A 22,192-nucleotide genomic window follows, 5' to 3' on the forward strand; every position below is an offset into this window, starting at 1 on the left:
ACTTGACGATAGCAACGTACTTTTGGGCCTGATCGGGGAAAAGTGAAGTGACTTTGCTTAGAGAACTGACTGTTTGCTGCTTAAACAAAAATATTTTTAGAATAAGTAGACACACAGAAGGCCTATGTGAGCTCTGTCAGCAATTGAAGAAGCAGTCAAGTGCCTTCTATGGGTATCTGAGGACTTGGATAAAGAAATGGAAAAGCTTTCTGAAGAATAATTCAAATGTCTTGAAGTAACACAAGTTATGTTATTTAGTAAAAACATCCAGGAAGTGGGGTATTATTAGAAAGGCGTTCCTAAGTTACCTGAAAGACTCAAGGCAGAGTGAGAGAATATAAACCGCTAGGGATTTAGGAATGATACCTGGTGGCGTTTATAGGTTATTCAGTCAAGTCTGCTTTGCCTGGAAGTCTACGCAGCAATGAAACAGCCCTCCAGTCCGAGCCCTGCAAACCCAAGTCAGCTGGCACAGATCACCAGCAGGTTTTTCTTTGCTGTGTAGACATATTTGTACAGTTCTAATGGTGTCCAGTTGGCCTGATGTAAAACAAAATGAGGGCTGAGAATGTGAGCCTGGGTCAGAGGATTTCATTATTTTAGTCCATTTCCTGATATCTAATCCATCCTGTGAATCATTCTCCTGTGAGCGACACAAGTCTTCAGAAGGCTTGTGTGTAGTGAGCACTGTCTTTTATTCTGTGTCCTCAAATAAACCCAGACTCAAAGTGTTTAATTCAGGAAAAGTCTACATTCACATGTCCAGGGCTGGAATTTCCCAGAGGAACAGGGGAATAATGCTGCTTTGGAGTGAACAGCAGGAGAAAGAGCCAACACAGGAGAACCTAAACTGAAGATTGGGGAGGTGTCTAAGTGCTGAAACCTACTTCATTGTGGGAAAGTCCCCAACCCAGGGAGATGAGGGAATATCTTCTGCTTGAGGCTGGGCAAAGCACCCATGGTTCTATAGCCAAGTGCCCAATCCAGCTCCCATTGGGAGTCTTTCCTTTGACTTCACTGGAAGTTGGATTGGGCCCTAGCATGTCTTTCTAAAACATACTCAACCTCAAATGATTGGGCTCAATGCAGAAGGTACTGAGTGAGGTTCTGTGGCCTGTGGGAAGGAGGGAAGGTCATAATGGTTGCTTCTGACCTTTAAAATCTATGGATCTATATGTATCGGCTGGCGTAACGGTAACCCCCATAGGCATGTGAATGGAGCCAAAGAGAGAACATAAAAAAGTGGAAATGGAAAGTGAGTTTGGAGGCCCTTAGCCAGCTGTATGGATTTCAGGCACTTCTAGTCTGAAATCTGGTTCAATTAAAGGTTGACCTTCAATGAACGTGCTCTTCAGGTGCTTCGGCATACTGCAGGGAATTCTCCTTCAACTGCGGGGATGGTGTCAGAAATGGCCATCAAGATACACGTGTATCATGGGACCCTAGTTATTCATGTCTCTGAGTGAGATGATAGTTTTGTGCTTGGCTAAGAATAGGTTGGCGACTCGGGGGATGAGTCGCCTGCAGGATTTGGCTTGCCCATAAATGGGCCCCAGGAAATCCTTCAGGCGCCAGGGCTTCCTGACTGTGTGCCCAGAGGAAAGGGAGAGGAGAGGAGGGATGGGAAGAATAAAGCTTCAGTGTAGCTCTGCCAATTTAAACCAACCGAGGCTCTGGCCCCCAATGTACTTAACATTTCAGGCCATTACCCCAGGGTAAATTTGAAATAAAGGAAGCTTTATTCATATATACACAGAGAAACCCCACTGTTTCCCCCACTTCACGGCTGCTTAGCTCCTCCTACTCCTTGAAAAAACAAGGAGGAATCCTTGTGGCACCTTAGAGACTAACACATTTATTTGGGCATAAGCTTTTGTGGGCTAGAACCCACTTCATCGGATGCATGCAGTGGAAAATACAGTAGGAAGATATATATATGGCATGGTAAAGCTGTGTTCATGGTATCGAGGGTGTGGCAGGCTGAATGGTGGAGATGTTGGGAAATAAGTAGATTTGAAATGTTTCACGGAAGCACACAGCATCAGGGCCTATGGAGCACAGCCTGGGATCTACAGCGCATTCTCCAATAGGCTTTGCTAGTTTTGTTGGTGCACAACTCAGGTTTTCTTGAAACTGTCCCCAGCTGGTCTAGCCCAGTGATTCTCAACCAGGGGTATCCCTGGGGGTACGCAGAGGTCTTCCAGGGTGATAACAGCTCATCTAGCTATTTGCCTAGTTTTACACCAGGCTACATAAATAGCGCTAGTGAAGTCAGTACAAACTAAAATTTCATGTAGACAATGACTTGTTTATACTGCTCTATATCCTATACCCTGAAATGTAAGTGCAATATTTATATCCCAATTGATTTATTTTAATTATATGGTAAAAATGAGAAAGTAAGCAATTTTTCAGTAGCTGGGTGCTGTGACACTTTTGTATTTTGATGTCTTATTTTGTCAGCAAGTCATTTTAATGGGAGGTGAAACTTGGGGGTACACAAGACAAATCAGACTCCTGAAAGGGGTACAGTGGTCTGCAAAGGTTGAGAGCCACTGGCCTAGCCTACGCCAGGGCTCAAGGCAGTGCAGATCTGCCCTGAGATGGAAGCTGTAACCACTTCCCTGCTAGGGTGACTAGACGTCCTGTTTTTATCGGGACTGTCCCGATATTTGCTTGTTTGTCCTGTGTCCCGACCGATGTTCGGTCGGGACACTGGAAAAACAAGCAATTTTGCCCTCCGCTCCGGCGCACAGGCAGAGCCCGGAGGGGCTTTTGCCCCCCCCCAGCCCTGCCCCCTCTTTCCCTCATTGGATCCCTCCCCAAATCCCTGCCCTGGCCTGCCTCTTCCCCAAGCACACCACATTCCTCCTCCCTCCCAGACTTGCACTGATCAGCTATATGGCGGCGCAAGCCTGGAGGGAGGGGGTGGCCCCCAGCACTCACCCTGCGAACTGCTCCAGTCCAGCTTCTCCAGGAAGGCGAGCACGGCCCGGCAGAGATCCCGCAGCGACTCCCTCCGCCCGAGCCCCCGGTAGAAGGCGAGGCAGGCCTGGGCCTCCTGGGCCGCGCCCATGGCTCACAGAGCAGCCCGGCGAGGGCGGCCGGGAAGCGAGCCAGGCTGCCCCGGGGATCTAGCGCAGCACGTGGGCTTGGCAGCTCCAGGCCGGGGCGCGCTCAGCTGTTGTGGCTACCATAGAGTCGGGTGGAGATGGGGCTGTGCCGCCTGGCGGTGGCTGGGGCGGGGGGCGCACTCCACCGGCTTTTTTTTTTTTCCTCCGCCGCTCTCCCCTGCTCCTGTGTCCCGATATTTCATGTTTGTCATTTGGTCACCCTATTCCCTGCTAGCCTGGCATGTTCCTGCTGTGCCAACCAAAAGCTCAGTGCGGCACAGAAGCCGGGCCCATGTTTTAAGATGAAAAGCTGTGTCTTTAAAACCCGTGACCTTCTGTCACCAGTCTCTGCTGGGGCCCGTGGCGCTCTGAAACAACAGCCTCTCTGTGCAAAGTCATTCAGTGGGGATTGATACCCCAAGGCTTCAGCAGATAAGGAGCACATGGAAAATGAGTGCCATTGTGCGGGATCCCTGAGGCGACAGCACCGAGGGGAAGACGTTCTCCTGGCAGGCTTGATTGGCTGCTCAGGAGTGGTCAGCTGGGTCAAAGCCTGATATGACAATAAACACATTAATAATGGTACAGCGGAAAACCTTCAGGAGATCTCCCTTGGGGAGAAAGAGAGTCCTAGCGATACCAGGTAAAAAACACCTGCCCTGACGTCAATGGAATCTGCATGGGGTGAATTTCACCCAACAGAGATCCAGCCCACAGGCCCAAGGGATCCCTGAGCTGGCTGGGATAGACCAGGGTGCTGTGTGCTCTGGCTCTACCCTCTCCCACCCCTAGAGGTGTGGGTGGGGGGCATAAAGCCAGCCATACTGTGGCCACATCCACACCACAAACTACATCGCTCAGGGGTGTGAAATATCCACACTCCATAGTGACAAAATTATACCCACCTAACCCCCGGCTTAGACAGTGCTATGTCAACAGGAGAGCTTCACAGAGCCTCTCGCAGAGGTGGATTAACTACACTGATGAGAGACGCTCTCCCGTAGGCGTAGCAGCTACAGCACTAGACAAGCCTGAGAACTCTCTGCAGCCCCTTTAGAGATGGTGAAAGGTCCCTTGGACCTTACGTTGGGCTAGAACCCCCAACCCCTGCTAACTCCCTACACTGGAAATTGCCTCTGGGGCTAACTCACCTCCACTTGCAGAAAGTACAATGGGATCTTAACCCCATTCAATCATTAAAGGACTTCATTTTACATCTCAGCCAAATGCCAGCTTCTCTGGCAGCACAGAGCCCTGCACCCCAGGTGGGACACTGGGTTTGTGGTACCTCAGAGGGAAGAGCATCACCTACCGAATGACCGTTCTCGGGAAGTCTCAGTGACTGAGCTCTGAACCCTTCTTAGCTTGACTCATGTGCCACACTCGCAGCATACAGTAGGGTATAGTAGCAGGCTTGTGGCCTTTTTTAACCGTAGGGCTGTTGACCCATTCTGCGTTTGGAGCGGACTGCTGGGACTCTGTTCTGCTCCTTTGAGGGTCTGGGGATTGACATGATTTCTGATGATTAAGTTCAGAGTTGTTCTTTGGTAAGGAAGGCTGATCTTCCTTACCAAGGAAGGCTGTGAAGCACTGGAATGCGTTACCTAGGGAGGTGGTGGAGTCTCCTTCCTTGGAGATTTTTAAGGCCTGGCTTGACAAAGCCCTGGCTGGGATGATTTAGCTGGGAATTGGTCCTGCTTTGAGCAGGGGGTTGGACTAGATACCTCTTGAGGTCCCTTCCAACCCTGATTATTCTATGATTCTATGATCTTCCAGTGGAGGCACTGAGCTGGGACTCAGGAGATCTGGCTTCAGTCCCCCAGTGCACAGACTCTTTGTGTGACCTTGGGGAAAATATTGATGGTCTTAAATGAGGGCTGAGCACTCTTGAAAATCTGGATCTGAATCTCTGTGACTCCATTTCCCAGCTGGAACATGGGGCTGATGATACTTCCCTTGTCTATTTAGGGACAGAAATAGTCTCTTACTATATGTTTGTACAGCGCCTAGCACAATGGAGCCCTGCTCTTGCTACTGCACACAATAGTAGGATGCACAGAGCTTTTCAGGTCTGGGTGCTTAAGAATTAAAATGTATTTGTATCATAATAAGTTGGCTAGAGGCCACATTTCTCCTCACCCACCACCCTTATCCGAGCCGTTCTGGGGCATAGGGTGCTTTCCACTACGTAATTTTGTCTGCCTGCAGTTTACCCATCCAGCACAGGAAAAGGGAAGTCTGCGCTTCAGATTAAGGCAGGGGAACTCCTGTAGCCCAACGTACCGTTCTGCTATGGAGTTCTATAAATATTTCAGTAAATCTGGGAACCACCCTGCTTGGCTGTAACCACACAGAGAATGGGAAGTCTTTTCCTGGCCTGCCAATGCCACAAATCACACGCCTTTGCCTACTCAGTCATTGGAGCCCAATTACCCAAGACTACAGCTCTGTGTAACTAGAAGGCTTCCACTAATGGCTCGTGTGTCGGATGAGTAAAGATTTCAGCCTACAGGTTTACAAAGAGCAGCTCTTACCTGTACAGGGATACTTAAAAACAAGTTTTTAGTCACTGGAGGTGAATGCATAGTGTCACCACAAAGCAAGTGACCTACATAAACCTCACTTAATCCCTGCGAGTTTAGATTATAAGATTTTGGAGGAAGGACTGTCCATTAGGGTCTATTTAGGCCTTTGTGCTGGGCAGGACCACCAACGGGGGTGGGGGGGACAAAAGGGGCAAGTGCCCAGGGGCCTGGGCCCTTTTAAATTGCCGGGGCGGGCAGCAGGGCTCCTAGGTGCACGTGGGGTGGTACCAGCGGCGGTGAAGACAGCGGGCGGGCATGTGGAAGCCCTGGCCATGCCGGAAGAGCACGTCCAGCAGTTCGCTGGGCACCAATGACCCACTTGCTAATTTGTACTGTACTGAATGTTGGCAAAACGCCCCCTTCTTTACACAGATATGTTTGCTTTTAGATAAAGCAGCCTTGGACGTGTTTCATTTAAACATGGGGATTGGATTAGATTGTGAACTAGTTTAGAAAAGCATGTACCATTGTAAAACGGTGTCAGTTCTCTCAGTCCTGTCACATCATACTGAATGATTGGGAGAAGCAGCATATTGGGAGATGTAGGGCCTGATTCTTCTCTTACTGATGTTGGAATAGAAAATGAGTAAATCCGTCTAAGTCAGTGGAGTTTCAGACGTGTAAAATCGATTCAGCACTGGTGAGGCCACACCTGGAGTATTGTGTCCGGTTTTGGTCCCCCAACTACAGAAGGGATGTGGACAAATTGGAGAGAGTCCAGCGGAGGGCAATGAAAATTATCAGGGGGCTGGGGCACATGACTTACGAGAAGAGGCTGAGGGAACGGGGTTATTTAGTCTGCAGAAGAGAAGAGTGAGGGGGGATTTGATAGCTGCTTTCAGCTACCTGAAAGGGGGTTCCAAAGAGGATGGATCTAGACTGTTCTCAGTAGTGGCAGATGACAGAACAAGGAGCAATGGTCTCAAGTTGCAGTGGGGGAGGTCTAGGTTGGATATTAGGAAACACTATTTCACTAGGAGGGTGGTGAAGCACTGGAATGGGTTCCTTAGGGAAATGGTGGAATCTCCTTCCTTAGCGGTTTTTAAGGCCCGGCTTGACAAAACCCTGGCTGGGATGATTTAGTTGGGGTTGGTCCTGCTTTGAGCAGGGGGTTGGACTAGATACCTCCTGAGGTCCCTTCCATCCCTGATATTCTATGTTTCTAAGAGGACAATCGGACTCCTAATGTGGTAGCAAATGGAAGACTATCACTCTCCAAAATAGTGGAGACTTGGGCTGATGATCAGAGAGTCTCAAGAGTCTGCAAGACTTAATAAGAGTTCTAAGCATTTCTTTAGCTAATTCTTCTGGTTGGTGACCCCATCTCAGATCTAATATACATATTTTTGCTTTTGCTCGCTTTATTAAAATAATCCCGAAGAGCTAGCAAGCATGTGTGGAAGGGAAAGGAGGGCTAACGACATTAAGCAAGAGTAGAGATTTGCTGAGTCAGATCCAAAGTGCCCAACATTCGAGTGGTTCAGAGTTGCTGTCCTTTAACAGGTGCATCTATAAGTGCGATCGTATTGAAATGACGCATTCACCTTAGTTTTAGGCTGGTTCTCATGGCACTGAAGGCGAACTATGTCGGTCATCCTGCGTGTTTGCATCTCCCTGCTGAAAACGTTCACTGGATCCGTAGGTACTTTTCTTCCATGTGCCCTATCGCAACCCCCTTCCTGGCGTTCAACTCACTCAAACATCAATCCTTTTCTGGCATTTCCTTCCGATTGCACCAACGTGGTCAGTAGGCAATGTCACTATAAATGAAACACACTGGGCCAGATTCTCCAGTCCACTAGACTCATAGACTCATAGACTTTAAGGTCAGAAGGGACCATTATGATCATCTGGTCTGACCCCCTGCACGCTGCAGGCCATAAAACCATCCCCGCCCCTTCCCTGGACTCTGCTGCTGAAGTCCCCAATCCTGTTATTAGTGACTTCAATCGGCAGAGACCCTCCTGCTAGAGATCCCTGCCCCATGCTGCGGAGGAAGGCGAAAAACCTCCAGAGGCTCAGCCAATCTGCCCTGGAGGAAAATTCCTTCCCGACCCCAAATATGGCGATCAGTAAGACCCCGAGCATATAGGCAAGAGTCTCCATCCTGACCCCTTTTAGCCATTATGCTATTTACCTACCATTGCTTGGTTTTTCTTGACAACTATGTTTTACCATTAAACCATTCCCTCCATAAACTTATCTAACTTAATCTTAAAGCCAGACAAGTCCCTCGCCCCCACCGTTTCCCTCGGAAGGCCGTTCCAATATTTCACCCCTCTAACGGTCAGAAACCTTCGTCTAATTTCAAGCCTGAACTTCCCCACGGCCAGTTTATATCCATTCGTTCTCGTATCCACGTTAGTACTAAGCTGGAATAATTCATCTCCCTCCCTTGTATTAATCCCTCTAATATATTTAAAGATAGCAATCATATCACCCCTCAGCCTTCGCTTGGTCAGACTAAACAACCCAAGCTCCTCTAGTCTCCTTTCAATGCTCTGTGTAAGTGGCATAAAGTGGCTTTAAAGCAACCAGATGTGGCCAGTGGAGAACTCTCTGCCAGAGGTGGCTCTGCTGTCTCCTGTAGAGATATCCCCCTTACACGGGTGAAAGGGCAGGAGGGGTGCATGTTACGGGAGTGGGGTGGGTGGACTAGGGAGCAGAGGCGGCATGGAAGAGCTCAGCTCCGTTACACTTACATTTACTCCGTTACATTTTCCACTATAAATTAGATCGGCTCCTGTGCAGCTCTAACTTGTGCTAAGGCTAAGTGGCCGAGGATCAGAGAGCTGCACTAGATGCCTGAAACCCTCTTTCTCCACTTCATACAAGTGGAGCTCAGGAAGGGGGGGGAGAATCTGCCCCAATGGGCCCAATCCTGATCTCATTAATATCCGTGTCACTTAGGTGGAGTCACTCCTGATTTATATCAGTGACCGTGAGATCAGAATTAAATAAAATATAGCTGCCTCCAGCAACGCAAGGAACTTGTTTTATCAATAGACCACCAAAAACCTGTCAGAGTAACAGAAGCCCAGGCCCCCAAGGAGGATGTTCTGCCACCAGCCATTGAGAGTTTAACCCAGCAGCTGGCAGTGGGCCTGTGTGAAGGGACAGGCCCTCACCCTGGTATAGAAGAGGCTAACTACCTCCTCTGGGCCAGTTCCATGCTTTCTAGGGGGCCCGTTGACTGTTCTGCCCGGGGGCCCAGGATTGCTGTCGGCAGGCCTGGTGCTGGGCACTGATCTCAACTGGGGCTTCAAGTTGCTAGGGATAATGAATAATAAGTATATAGAGGAAGAAGGGTTTCCCCACTGATGAGTAGGTTGGAGTGCCTCGTCATTTCCATCAGGAAGGGAATGTGATCTTGAGGTGTTTGTAGCAGCAGATGGAGGACTAGATGTTTTGGTAAGAGAGGGAGAAAGCTGAGAAGGTCTGTGCAGTGGACGTAGATGGAGTGGGGCTTGTTACTAGTTGCTGAATCATAGAATCATAGACTATCAGGGTTGGAAGAGACCTCAGGAGGTCATCTAGTCCAACCCCCTGCTCAAAGCAGGACCAATTCCCAACTAAATCATCCCAGCCAGGGCTTTGTCAAGCCGGGCCTTAAAAACCTCCAAGGAAGGAGATTCCATCACCTCCCTAGGTAACGCATTCCAGTGCTTCACCACCCTCCTAGTGAAACAGTGTTTCCTAATATCCAACCTGGACCTCCCCCACTGCAACTTGAGACCATTACTCCTTGTTCTGTCATCTGACACCACTGAGAACAGCCGAGCTCCATCCTCTTTGGAACCCCACTTCAGGTAGTTGAAAGCAGCTATCAAATCCCCCCTCATTCTTCTCTTCTGCAGACTAAACAATCCCAGTTCCCTCAGCCTCTCCTCATAAATCATGTGCTCCAGCCCCCTAATCATTTTTCTTGCCCTCTGCTGGACTCTTTCCACTTTTTCCACATCCTTCTTGTAGTGTGGGGCCCAAAACTGGACACAGTACTCCAGGTGAGGCCTCACCAATGTTAAATAGAGGGGAATGATCATGTCCCTCGATCTGCTGGCAATGCCTCTACTTATACAGCCCAAAATGCCGATAGCCTTCTTGGCAACAAGGGCACACTGTCGACTCATATCCAGCTTCTCATCCACTGTAACCCCTAGGTCCTTTTCTGCAGAACTGTTTTCTAGCCATTCGGTCCCTAGTCTGTAGCAGTGAATGGGATTCTTCCGTCCTAAGTGCAGGACTCTGCACTTGTCCTTGTTGAACCTCATCAGGTTTCTTTTGGCCCAAGCCTCTAATTTGTCTAGGTCCCTCTGTATACTATCCCTACCCTCCAGCATATCTACCACTCCTCCCAGTTTAGTGTCATCTGCAAACTTGCTGAGAGTGCAGTATGTATGTGAAATTATAAGATTCCGCAGTGTGATGTTATGAACACACGTTCCAAACCCCACGGCCCTGCCCAGGCAACAGTCCGGTCTGTCCTAAACAAAGGAAGGAATGTGTGCTTGCCTTAATTTGCATTTGAGCAGTAAATGTCCTCGTCAAGCAGAGAGGGCAAACAAAGGAAGTTTAAACAGGTGAAAAAAACCCATCAGGGAATATCCTTCCTCATAGACTTGTCTCCTGGGTCTGAGCTAGAAATGTTTTTCAAGAAGGGGACTGAAACTTTAGAAAGGAGGGAGAAACACCCAAGGCCCCTCTGTCTGTCTCTCTCCTCCTGCCCACATCATCCTCTGCACCTGAGAAGACAAAAGGAAACAGGTGTTAGACTCTGGGGGAGGGTTCCTGACCGAAGAGTTTGGTCAGGAATTTGCTGGAGTATGTGGTGAGACACTTTGCTTTGCAACTAAGATAGCTTCTTAGGTAGATACTAGTGAGCACTTTATCTTTATTTTTCTTCTATCCATTTCTGACTTTTATGCCTCATTACTTGTACTCACATAAAATACCTGGCCTGTTCGTGCATCAAAGAATCTTTAGACTCTTCCGTGTCTTACTGTTTATCCATCAGATGGCCAATGCAGAGGGGAACAGCTTAACAACCTTCGGTCAAAGTCAACAGATGTTGGCTGTGAAATGTAGTGGCAGTCTAGATGATTGCATGGTCACTAACTCTAGCAAGCAAAGCGAATAAGAGAGAAATCAAACTTCATGCTTCAGGGCATAAGCTGGTAAAGACAAGAATCAGGAAGGAATTCTACCACTGTCCCTTCTGAAAACTGTATCGCAGTGCACAAGTGCCACGTGATTTAGGGATGGGTAAGGGAACTGGGGCAGCAGGAGGAGCCTAATGTTACTAGCAAGATGGCTGTTCATTATCTACCCTTCTCAGGCTTCTTGCATCTTCAGGGGTCTGATACAACTGCCTTTCAAGCCAATGGCTGGACTCTGACATCACTTGGTGTTGGCTTAGGCTTTAGATGAACTCAGAATTATGTATGTGATCATTCATGTTGTCTGATTATTCATTATCTACAATCAATTTGCAGCACGGCCTCTGCAGTGGCCCAGCCTTGCATGGGAAATACCCTTTGTGCCTTGAAATGGGGAAGACTAGAAACGTTGTTTGACAGAGAAGCCACATAACAGAAGTTGTATGAAGTTTGAATATTCGATAACGAAGTCAGCATGGATGCAGTCACTGAGTTCCCAAAGGGGAGGGACAGACCATCTATATAAGGTAAATCTGTCACTATCCGAGATCAGAAGTCACCCTGAGCTACAGAGACTTTCCCAAGCCCAGAAAAGGTGAGTAGAGACCGATCAATGATATTTTAATCGTTATTGTGTCCAGTAGTTAAAACGTGCAAGAGGCTGCGTTGGAGATTGGGAAACATGTGAATCGTTATTGGCGCTGAATCAGATCCATCCCTGATGCGGCCCGGCTGGAGCTCCATGGGGATTACACCAGGAATTCATCTGATCTGATGTATCCAGCGTGTGGGAATGGACAAAAGTGCGGGATTAACAGGTTAGCATGGCTCCCATTCCAGTGAATGCACTTGCTGGGTGTGTACCCGGAGACTCCATCTGGGGCCCTTGGGATCCGCAGTGAGCATTACTACCAGGTTGTCGGGGGCACGTGACTACGCCACACGTCTCCTCTGGGCTGAGGAGCAGGAGCACCAGGGCAGTGGTGAGTGAGCAGCTGGGGGAGCCTCTCCTGGCAGCTGGGCTCCGTGGGCAGAAGCCGGCTCCAGGGGGCAGCGCTGGCTGGTGCCGGGCTCCTTCGGGGGAGAGGCAAGGGCGTGTCACGGTGCAGCTCGGAACTGGGCCACCCGCCCTGCTTGGGGAACGCTCAGCTGTGCAGAGGCAGGCCGGCTTGGGGAGCAGGGCAGGGAGGGCTGCCAGGCAGACAGACAGCACCCCAGCTCCCACAGCATGGAGAGCCAGGGGCCTGAGTGAGCCGGACAGCTCCTACCAGCTTCCAATCCACCAGCTCCTGGCAGAAGGCAATGGTTTTCAGATCGTTGGGTGCACCCTCTCTTAGGGAGACGTGCCCCACAGTTCAAAAACCTCTGTGCTAAATGGAAGGCAGAAATCTTGGGGGGGGGGGTGCATGCTGCCCCATTTTTCTGGCCCCATGGCTTTGCACCCTGGGCAGCTGCCCTCCTTCCCTGGTTACGGCCCTGGTCCTGGCTGCAAACAACAGAGTGGGGAAGGTGCGAAAGTGAAGTATGAACACTGCCCTTTGCCTGCTCAAAGGCAGAGCAGAAGAGAGAGATCTCGGGCAAGAAGTCTCCCTGATGAACCATTGTTCCTGAGCAGTAGGTCCTATCCCCTTGTTTGCAGGTAAGGGTTTTTGCACTGTAGCGAGCCATCTGGCACGGTGCCGCACTGTTCTTTAAGCAAAGCTGGGTACAAGGTGCCAGGTCATCGTGGAATACCAGCTACTTCTCTCATAGCGTTTCAGGCCAGAAGAGAACTACCAGCTCCTCTAGTCTGACCTGTACAGCAGAGGACACTAAACACCACCCAGCCTCCTCCACACCACACCCAGCAACCAGCACTAGACAAAAGTAAAACAGCTCTTAGGAGATTAAACTATTATGTGCCACAGGCAGATAGCAGGAGGGCCTGAGATGCACCAATGCCCGAGGCTCCTGCAGTGCAAGGAATTGATTTAGTGAGCGAGATCCAGGTGATAGTGACCCACACCTGCTCTTTCTTTTCAGTGCCCTCTGTCCCTTGCTTTCTTCTCCTGTCTCCATCTCCCATTGCTTTCTTGCCCTCCCTGTTCCTTTTCAATTTCTCCCGTTCGATCCACAAACCAATACAGTGCGGCTGGGGATCTTTTGTCTACAGAGGAGCTGACAACGCTTTTACACTGGCAGGGTCTGTTGTGAACATTTGCAGCCTGTGACCCTGACTGATCCTAGTCCTCAGGTCTGTGAAGTGTTTTGTGCCCCAGGATGAAACAAAAGCTGCATGCGGGAGAAAGGAAGAGAAACCATTTATGGTAAAAAGGCCCCCGCAGTAAATAGGATCCCTCACACTGAGAGCAGAAATGAACGTCCTTGCTCATGCCGCAAGTGAAGTCCCACTGGAGTCACTACTGCTCGTGTGCACGAAGTAGGGGAATTGTGTCACCATCCTAAAGGGGCATCAGGCTCTTTGCTCTGGTGTTGGCTTCCTACCAGCCAATACAACCAGGCACCATGACCGGAAGGGGGAGAATATAGAAAGGCTGCACAATATTAGAATCACTGGATGAAATTCAGGCCTGTGCAGAGAGCCTACAAGATGTCCATGCACCACTTCAGACCAGAGAGGACTTCAGTGATGTATTAGCTTCCTGCAATGTGCCTACACTGCCACTAGGGCCAAGCCTCCCACCAGCACAGATAGACTCGCACTAGCAGGACTCAAGTTTGCACTTAAAACTAGCAGTGTGAACGGTGAGGCTCTGGTGGCGACTTGGGCTAACTCCCCGAGCTCAGGGCCAGGTGGCTGGGGGGGCTTGAGCCCAAAATGCAACATCCGCACTGATATTGTTAGCAAGCTAGCACAAGCTTGTCTACCCAGGCTGGAAGGATCACTCCCAGCTGCAATGTAGGCATACCCCTGGGGTCCTGCTGCACACGGTTGGATTTCACCCATCCTGGTTTAGGCTTTGAAGCTAAATCTCCATTTCCCAGTATAATCTCTGCTCCCTGTGACCAGGGGTCTCGTGCTCCATTCATTCAAACAGTCAAAAACCCTTGCTTCTGCTCTCTTCTCAGATGCTTTTGAGGCAATGACTTATCCAGGTTGCCCATACCTGGATGTTAATATGTGTTATAATATGTTAATAATGTTGAATTCTTTGCCTGAATGGAAGATCAGGGTGTTTTGGGTTTCTTCTTCCAGGCCCTGCATGAAGATGAAGAATCTCTTAGTATTTGCTGTGCTATTTGCTTATGGTAAGTGCAATACATTCACTGATTTCACTTACAAGGGTAAATCTACTGATGTGAATAGCATTATAGCAGCATTAAACCGATGAATCAGACCCAGGCCCACTCATTCTCTAACTTTTTCCAATTAATTGGGGGGGGAATACTGGCTTGGCCTGCGGGCTGAAAGCTTGCTACAAAACCTGCCTCCAAATTCTGCACATCTGGATCTACTTCTCTTTCCCGTTGCATCAGTACAGTGCCGTTAAAATCAATGGGGTGGCACCAGTGTAAATGCAGGGAGAATTTGACCCACAAGCTAAAATCCGTGGGTCTGGCTCCCATGTCAAGCAAGAGAACACACAACTGGGTCCATGGAGAAGATCCACAAGAGATCTACAAAGTCCGTAAATGGGGGTGTGGCCTCAGCCAATTGTGGGAGAAGTCAGTGCAAAAGTTCTAGGGCTCCCTACTATAAGTTACTACAGAAAATAGATCACAAGTTGGTGCTGCCATGAGCAGAATTAACTCTGTGCCAGCAAAAAACTGCACGTCAGGAGGATGGCAGAGAAAGCGGAGTTGATCGATACATTTCAGGTTTTGAAATTTGAAGCAAAATTAGGGACAATAGTACTGAAACTTCTGCATTATTATCACCCTAGTGTGTGTGGGGAGGGAGGGGGGAGTTGTTTTAAAACCACCTATAGAGCTGGTTGGAATGATTTAAAAGCCTGAACCATTCTGAAATTTGGAAAAATGCCAAAAGTCCAATTGTTTTAAAATAAAAGGGGAGGAAGTTTGATTCCCCCACACCCACTTCTTAAAAGCAGCTGTACTCTGGCCCTGCCAGTAGCTGCCTAACCATGCCGAGATCATCTGAACATAGGGTGGGTGGGCTCCTCTGAAACGGAGGGAGGCCTGAGAAAGTTCACTGCACCTTCCCATGTACCACACCACCTCATTAATGGTACTGCCATGTGAGTAGCAGTGCTACCATCAGTATCTTCCCAAACACAAGATCTGTCCCTTCCATTGGTGTTTCTAGATGTGCCCCCTGCCCGCTAATACACTTTTTGCCTTCTAATGACTCAATGGCATGATATATAAGACCTTTTGCAGCTAGGATTTCCAGTACGGGCCTGAGGATCTGAATTGTTCCTGCAAGTCTCTTCTGCATATGTCCCATTCTTATTACAAAGTTGTTACCATGGAGCTCATGGATTTATGAGGAGAGGCTGAGGGAACTGGGATTGTTTAGTCTGCAGAAGAGAAGAATGAGGGGGGATTTGATAGCTGCATTCAACTACCTGAAAGGGGGTTCCAAAGAGGATGGATCTAGACTGTTCTCAGTGGTACCAGACAACAGAACAAGGAGTAACGGTCTCAAGTTGCAGAGGCGGGGGTTTAGGTTAGGTTGGATATTAGGAAAAACTTTTTCACTAGGAGGGTGGTGAAGCACTGGAATGGGTTACCTAGGGAGGTGGTGGAATCTCCTTCCTTAGAGGTTTTTAAGGTCAGGCTTGACAAAGCGCTGGCTGGGATGATTTAGTTGTTGTTGATCTTGCTTTGAGCAGGGGGTTGGACTAGATGACCTCCTGAGTTCCCTTCCAACCCTGACATTCTATGATTCTATACCAACATACTCCTCCCAGAGCATAGGGATTTGCCTGCCTTTACAGGACTTGTGCAGGCAAATTGTGCAGTGCTAATCTCTGGGATGATCACGAATAGCTGTAAAGTAGAGAATGCAATTTGAGTTATAGTATCAGGAGCCCACTGACCATCTTATTAGTCTTCAACCTAGACCCAAGCACGTGGGTTGCGGCAGCTCTGCCAATATAAACTTTCACACAACACTGAAACGGTTTGTGCAATACAGACCAGCGGCTAGATCTGGTAAAGGACAGGAGAGGGGAAGGTAATTAGTAAGGGCTGCACCTGAGAGTGATGGAGGGAGCTGATATACGTGTCAATGACAGATATTAGAGAGATACATCCAGTCACGTAAAATCTCTCCCCATCAGCCCTTCTACCCACATAACTGTACCCCTCACGTGTGTAATGAGATGAAAAGAGACACAGGGTTTGATTCCTCTCTTGCTTACAGCGGTTGTGGAATTCTATTGAAGACAATGGAGCTCCTCCACATTGACTCTGGTATAAGGAAGAGAGGGGTGTGTAATATGAATCTAAAAACAGTTTTAGATGTGAGGAGAATCAGGCCTGATGATGGGGTGACCGGAAAAATTGGGATGGGGTGGGGGGCAATAGGCACCTATATAAGACAAAGCCCCGAACATTGGGACTGTCCTATAAAATTGGGACATCCGGTCACCCTACCTGATGAGCTCACAAAGCAGTTTAATAAAGGCACAGGAATAAGTGTCATTTCTTTTTGGGAAGCCCTCCTCTCCCAGTGCTGGATACCCTTTGGCTGTTTTCCAGGCGCAGTTATGACACAGGGGAGTCTCTGGGAGCTTCAAAAGATGATTAAGCAAGTCACTGGGAAATCTGCCTTATGGAATTATTCCAACTACGGCTGCCACTGCGGATCGGGTGGCAAAGGGACGCCAACGGATGACACTGATCAGTAAGTTGCGGTCTTAAAAATCCTGACAGGAACGTCAGTTGGGATAACACTTGAAAAAGGGCCTAAAGGCCAGATTTTCAAAGGCATTTAGGTTCCTGCAGATGCGCACCTAGTGGGATTTTCAAAAGCGCCTCGGTGCCTAACTCCCATTGAAATCAATAGGATTTAAGCACATGAGTATCAAGTGGGATTTTCAGAAGTGCCTATCTGCTTCTTTAAAAAGAACAGGAGTACTCATGGCACCTTAGGGCTGGTCCACACTAACCCCCCAGTTCGAACTAAGATACGCAACTTCAGCTACGTGAATAACGTAGCTGAAGTCGAAGTACCTTAGTTCGAACTACAAGGTACTTACCGCGGGTCCACACGCGGCAGGCAGGCTCCCCCGTCGACTCCGCGTACGCCTCTCGCGGAGCAGGAGTACCGGCGTCGACGGCGAGCACTTCCGGGATCGATTTATCGCGTCTAGACAAGACGCGATAAATCAATCCCGGAAGATCGATTGCTTACTGCCGAACCCGGAGGTAAGTATAGACGTACCCTTAGAGACTAACAAATTTATTTGAGCATAAGCTTTCCTGGGCTACAGCCCACTTCATTGGATGCATAGAATGGAACGTATAGTAAGGTGTATATACCCATACAGAGAACATGAAAAGGTGGGAGTTGCCCTACCAACTCTAAGAGGCTAATTAATTAAGATGAGCAATTATCAGCAGCAGGGAAAAAACACTTTTGTAGTGATAATCAAGATGGCCCATTTCATAGTTTGACAAGAAGGTGGCTCCTGAGTCACTTGAGCACATCTGAAAATTTTACCCCAAGTCTGTATTTACCCAAGATGCTCTCCATCAAGTGAGGCCAATAGGCCAGGTACTCAGCTGGTGTAAACTGGCATGGCTCTCTCGAAGTCACTGGAAGGATGTCAGTCTACACCCAATGCATTTGCAAAAGAGAGGTGGATTTGAATTATTAAGGAGGCAGGATTCATAAAGAGAGGTTCTTCCACCAGCTCATCCAAGGAAGATAGCTGAATCTACCTGCCCATATTTCCTAGAATGGGGTGCCCCTGTGTGTTGGAGTTAGGAGGAAGGCTACCACCAGGGCCGGCTCTAGGCACCAGCAAAACAAGCTGGTGCTTGGGGCGGCACATTTTTAGGGGCGGCATGGCCTGCACCAGAATGCCGCCCCTAAAAATGTGCCCCGGCCGCCCTAGCTCACCTCCAGTGCTGCTGCCACGGTGCGCGAAACAGCTGTTTCGCGCGCCGCTGCTCCCCCTCTGTCCCAGGCTTGAGAGCCTGGGAGGGAGGGGGAGAAGCGGCGCCCGCGCCGGGGCCACTCGGAGTCTCCCCCTCTCTCCCAGGCTCTCAAACCTGGGAGGGAGGGGGAGACTCCGAGTGGCCGCAGTGCAGGCACCGCTTCTCCCGCTCCCTCCCTCCTAGGCTTGAGAGCCTGGGGGGAGGAGGCAGGGCTGGGGATTTGGGGAAGGGGTGGAGTTGAGGTGGGGGTGGGGTAATTAAAGAACGGGGGCGACGGCCAAAATTGTTTTTGCTTTGGGCGGCAAAAATCCTAGAGCCGGCCCTGGCTACCACCTTCCTTTGGGCTTAAATGCAAGAGCATTTTTTCCCTTCTGGGATCGAAGAATTAAGGAATCAGAACCATACCACTCCACTGGGTGTTTTAAGAGGAGCTTCTCATTGGTTTCAGATATTTCTGTTTAAGGATGAATGGCACAACAAAGCCCCTAAGAAATGTACCTCTTCAAAAGGCCTGTTAGATCACATACGCACGCTCTAAGGACCCATGCATAGCTGGTCCCTATTTTAAAGCTATTTGCACACCATCCAAGGTAGTTTTAAATATCTCAAGCAATGGGGCTCCCACCCTGGGTGGATTGAGGGAGAACGGAGCATGGGGCATCGTTTTCATCCCCCACCGTGGAATGAAGAATTAAGAAAAGGCCATGAGCGTTAGGAAAAATCAGGCTACGACGGCCCCCTCTTTTCCCCCCTCCCTCCCGTCTCTGTGAAAGATATTTTACATGCTGAGGTCAGAGTCCCTTGAGCTGACAACTGGCTGTTCCTACCAGGCCTACCTAACACAAGAGCATCTTGTGCTGGAGATTAGAGAAGAAGCTTGAAATCTACTCAGTGGCCTGTCTGAAGAACAATAAAAGCAAACTTGATATCTGTGCTTTCTCCTGGGTGCTCAGTTTAGTAACCCCCCCTCCCACCCCCTCCACTCAACCTGTCATGTATATAGATGGGAAACAAACTGAGAGCCTAAACCTGTTAATGTCAGCGGTATTACTCCTGATTTACACCAGTGTAAGACGAGAATCTGGCCCATCGTGTCAAAACATGTCTCTCTCTTTTACGTGCACTGGAAAAGTGTCAAAGGGGATTTTTTTTTTTTGCTCGTGTTTTAAACCTACGTGTACACGTCTCTTTGCTGAGTCCTTCCTTCTCCCCAAGGTGCTGTTATTTGCATGACTGCTGCTATAAGAGGCTCAGGCATCACGGATGTTATGCCAAATTTACAACGTACAGCTACTTCTACCTGAGTGGAAGGATCTACTGCGGTGAGTTGGCTCCTGGACAGAAAGATGGTGATTCGGTTTTGTTTCTTCCCCTCAATCAGCAAATTGTTTTGCTACTTGGCTTTTAAAATCTGTATCCCGAGCCCAGTCTACTAGAGCTTTTGTTCTTATACGTAAGGAACAGGACAAGAGAACCACAGTCACTGGCTGGCTGAACCTCGGGATGCAGGCCCCAAATCAAGCAAACACTTAAACACGTGCTTATGTGCTGTCCTGAATAGTGATTTTTTCCCCCCTGACCATAGGCTGCACTGATTACAAGGAGATGTCTTCTTGCTCAGAGCCTTTGCTCTCAGCTAGGAGTTCTCAAAACCAGTGGGCAGGGTTGGGAGTGAAAGCCCAACCAGCCCCCAAGCTCAGAATCCCAACAACAGGAAAGAGGCAGAAGAGGGGGGAAACCAATAGAAATTTCATTTGCTTCCCACTGCGAGAAGGGTGGAGAGAGGAGAAATCAGTGGGACGAATTCAGAGGGAAGTCTAATTGGAACTGGAGTAAAATTGGAGTGATGCAGTGGTGAATGATGCTCCGTTTCATTTATAAGAAGCATAAGCTAGTGTAATTTAGATCTTCAAGGCCTTTCAATGTGTGTTATGCCATCTGGGATCCCCTGACACTTGTTTAGATTCATGCCCACTTACTAACATGTAACTTACACACTCCCCTGAATCTGACTCAGTAACTTTACTGAATCACTCTCAGAGATGGGAACTTGCACAAGGGATTAATAACTAGAACAGATGCTACTCCCTTTGGGTATGTCTACACTGTGAGTCTCAGAGCCCGAGGCTACAGACTTGGGCCTGCGCTATAATGCTAGAAATAGCTGTTTGGGCTTGGGTTCTGAAACCCACCCCGATTCCGGGCTTCAGGGTCCAAGCTCCAGGCCAAGCCTGAACATCTACATAGCTACTTTTAGTGCCACAGCACAAGCCTCACCAGCCCGAGGCTGTAGATCCAGGCTCCGAGACTCGCTGCCATGGGTTTTCTTTGCCATGCAGGAATACCCTAATGTGCTTAAAGCTCAATCCTCCAAGTGAACCACTTAGGAACAACAAGCAATCAATACAGATAGATCGTGAGCAGTCAACGGTTGAGTTTGAGAGGGAAGAACACTGACATTCTAATGGGCTTCCTTTATGTGGAAAGGGCAAGTAGGCTACGAGGCTAGGCACTTTCTTAACCCCCAGAATAGAATATGGGATCAAAGGAGAGTCTGGTTACGCATTTTATTATTGTGTGTTTCTATTACGGTAACAACCAGAGGGCAGGCAATTTAGAGACGGTAACAACCAGAGGGCAGGCAATTTAGAGATTGGTTTTTACAATGTGGAGAAAACGTGCTGGCTGGCTGAAGGTTTGAACACAGCTGTCTTACCCATGTTCTGGAAGTGGGGCTACGTCTACGTGTCATGATAGTTTGCTGCTTTATCAGTCACATCCCTGTGCATGCGTCTCAATCCACTAAACCGGTGGTCTCCAAACCTTTTTGATCGCGCACCCCTATCAGTGAAAAAATTTTGAGCACGCACCCCCTGCCGCGCCGCAGGGCTGGCTCTACCATTTTTGCCACCCCAAGCGCAAAAAAAAAAAGGTCGCTCGGACTCCCGCCCGAACTGCCGAAGCGGCACTGCTCCAGCGGCGCTCCAGCGGCGCTCCTCCTGCCGCACACCCCCAAGGATCCTCTTGCGCACCCCCTGGGTTGTGTGCACCCTACTTTGGAGACCACTGCCCTAAACTAGGAAGCTGGATGCTGGGCTGAGGGCTACTCCCGAGGGACTTGTCTAACTGGGAAATTCCATTGCGTTAGAGCGCACCCCTGTGGGATCAAGGTAATTGACACGATGTTAAACCCGACAGTCCCTGTCTACGGTGAGTACTATGCCATGTTTAACGCTGCATCCGTTACCGTCCTGCCACAAGTTATAACATGATGGACTTTCACATTGTAGACCAGCTCCTAGGTGTCAGCATGTGCTCTCTTGGGGTATGACTACACTGCAATCACAGGGTGAGATTGTAGCTCATGTAGACATACCTGAGCTAGCAGTTATCTAGCTAGCTCCAGTAGTGATAACAGTGAAGTCACAGCAATGTGCGCTTCCGTGCAAGCTGCTCTGCAAGTAATTAGGGTTCTTGGGTTGGCCCATGCTGAAGTGACACTACCATGGTTTCACTTCAGGATCCCAACTAGCTAGATTAAAGCTATCTTGGGTATGTCACATCCTGGGATTACAGTGTAGACATACTCTTATGTGGCCCCATCACCGTCTCAGCAGCCAGCGTTGCCAGCCTCTCTTCTTCTCCCCAAGGCCCTCCTCTCAAACACGCATCCTGTTACTGTTTGTCAGCAGGCTTGGGGAGCTGGTGCAAAAGGGAGAGCTGCCAGTGTGACAGTGACCTTGTGCTCTGCTTGAAGAAACACGTAAGCAGCTACAAGACGGGTTATCGCTTCTATCGAAAGAGACGCTGTGGGGATAGGGCGCCCACGTGTTAAAAAGTTGCACAGATGCTTTACCTGCCATATCAACGTACTTTATATTTGCACACGGTAAAAGCAATGAAATGTGATTGTTTTATTATAATGTCTGTTTATTACATACACACATTTATAGATATACAGTTTTGCATGGACTGTTTAATGTATTTTCATAATGTTTTTGCTTGGATCATTTTATAACTTTGATCCCATTTAGATGTAGCAACATTTTTTGCTGTATTTTTTTAAAAAATTGAAATAAAAAAAAACGTGTGTCTGAACTGGGATTGGTGAATGGAATGATTTCATGATTTTGTTACTGCTTTTGACAGGATAGAAATCTCAAGAACTGCTTGTGAATAGCCAACATGATCCACCTTAAACCGTGTCATGAATTAGGGACTTAATGAGTCTGATTCTGCTCTGGTTTAATTATGTTATTAATTAGGA

At 48.7% G+C, this 22,192-nt stretch overlaps 2 protein-coding genes across 5 annotated transcripts in view; one reads left to right on the plus strand and one right to left on the minus strand.

Annotated features, from left to right (window-relative positions):
* Positions 1 to 3,077, minus strand: part of LOC122173965 (group IIF secretory phospholipase A2-like) — a 26,600-nt gene extending 23,523 nt beyond the window's left edge. Inside the window, exon 1 of the mRNA XM_065575396.1 lies at positions 2,947 to 3,077. Coding sequence (XP_065431468.1) covers positions 2,947 to 3,076 — 130 coding nt within the window. The 5' untranslated portion in view covers position 3,077. The remainder of the gene's footprint in view (positions 1 to 2,946) is intronic.
* LOC101947749 (basic phospholipase A2 Ts-G6D49-like) overlaps positions 1 to 21,927 on the plus strand; it is a 26,702-nt gene extending 4,775 nt beyond the window's left edge. For 2 of the 4 annotated variants that reach the window (XM_065575390.1, XM_065575392.1), the window contains exons 2-7: positions 11,191 to 11,381; positions 11,496 to 11,672; positions 14,051 to 14,103; positions 16,522 to 16,666; positions 19,141 to 19,247; positions 21,618 to 21,927. In XM_065575390.1, coding sequence (XP_065431462.1) covers positions 11,629 to 11,672; positions 14,051 to 14,103; positions 16,522 to 16,666; positions 19,141 to 19,247; positions 21,618 to 21,760 — 492 coding nt within the window. In that variant the 5' untranslated portion in view covers positions 11,191 to 11,381; positions 11,496 to 11,628 and the 3' untranslated portion in view covers positions 21,761 to 21,927. Of the gene's footprint in view, positions 1 to 11,190; positions 11,382 to 11,495; positions 11,838 to 14,050; positions 14,104 to 16,521; positions 16,667 to 19,140; positions 19,248 to 21,617 lie in introns of all 4 variants that reach the window. The other 2 variants (XM_065575394.1, XM_065575393.1) reach the window with 2 other exon arrangements.
* Positions 21,928 to 22,192: the final 265 nt, after the last annotated feature.

Source organism: Chrysemys picta, chromosome 21 (assembly GCF_011386835.1).
Source record: "Chrysemys picta bellii isolate R12L10 chromosome 21, ASM1138683v2, whole genome shotgun sequence".
NCBI lineage: Eukaryota > Metazoa > Chordata > Testudines > Emydidae > Chrysemys > Chrysemys picta.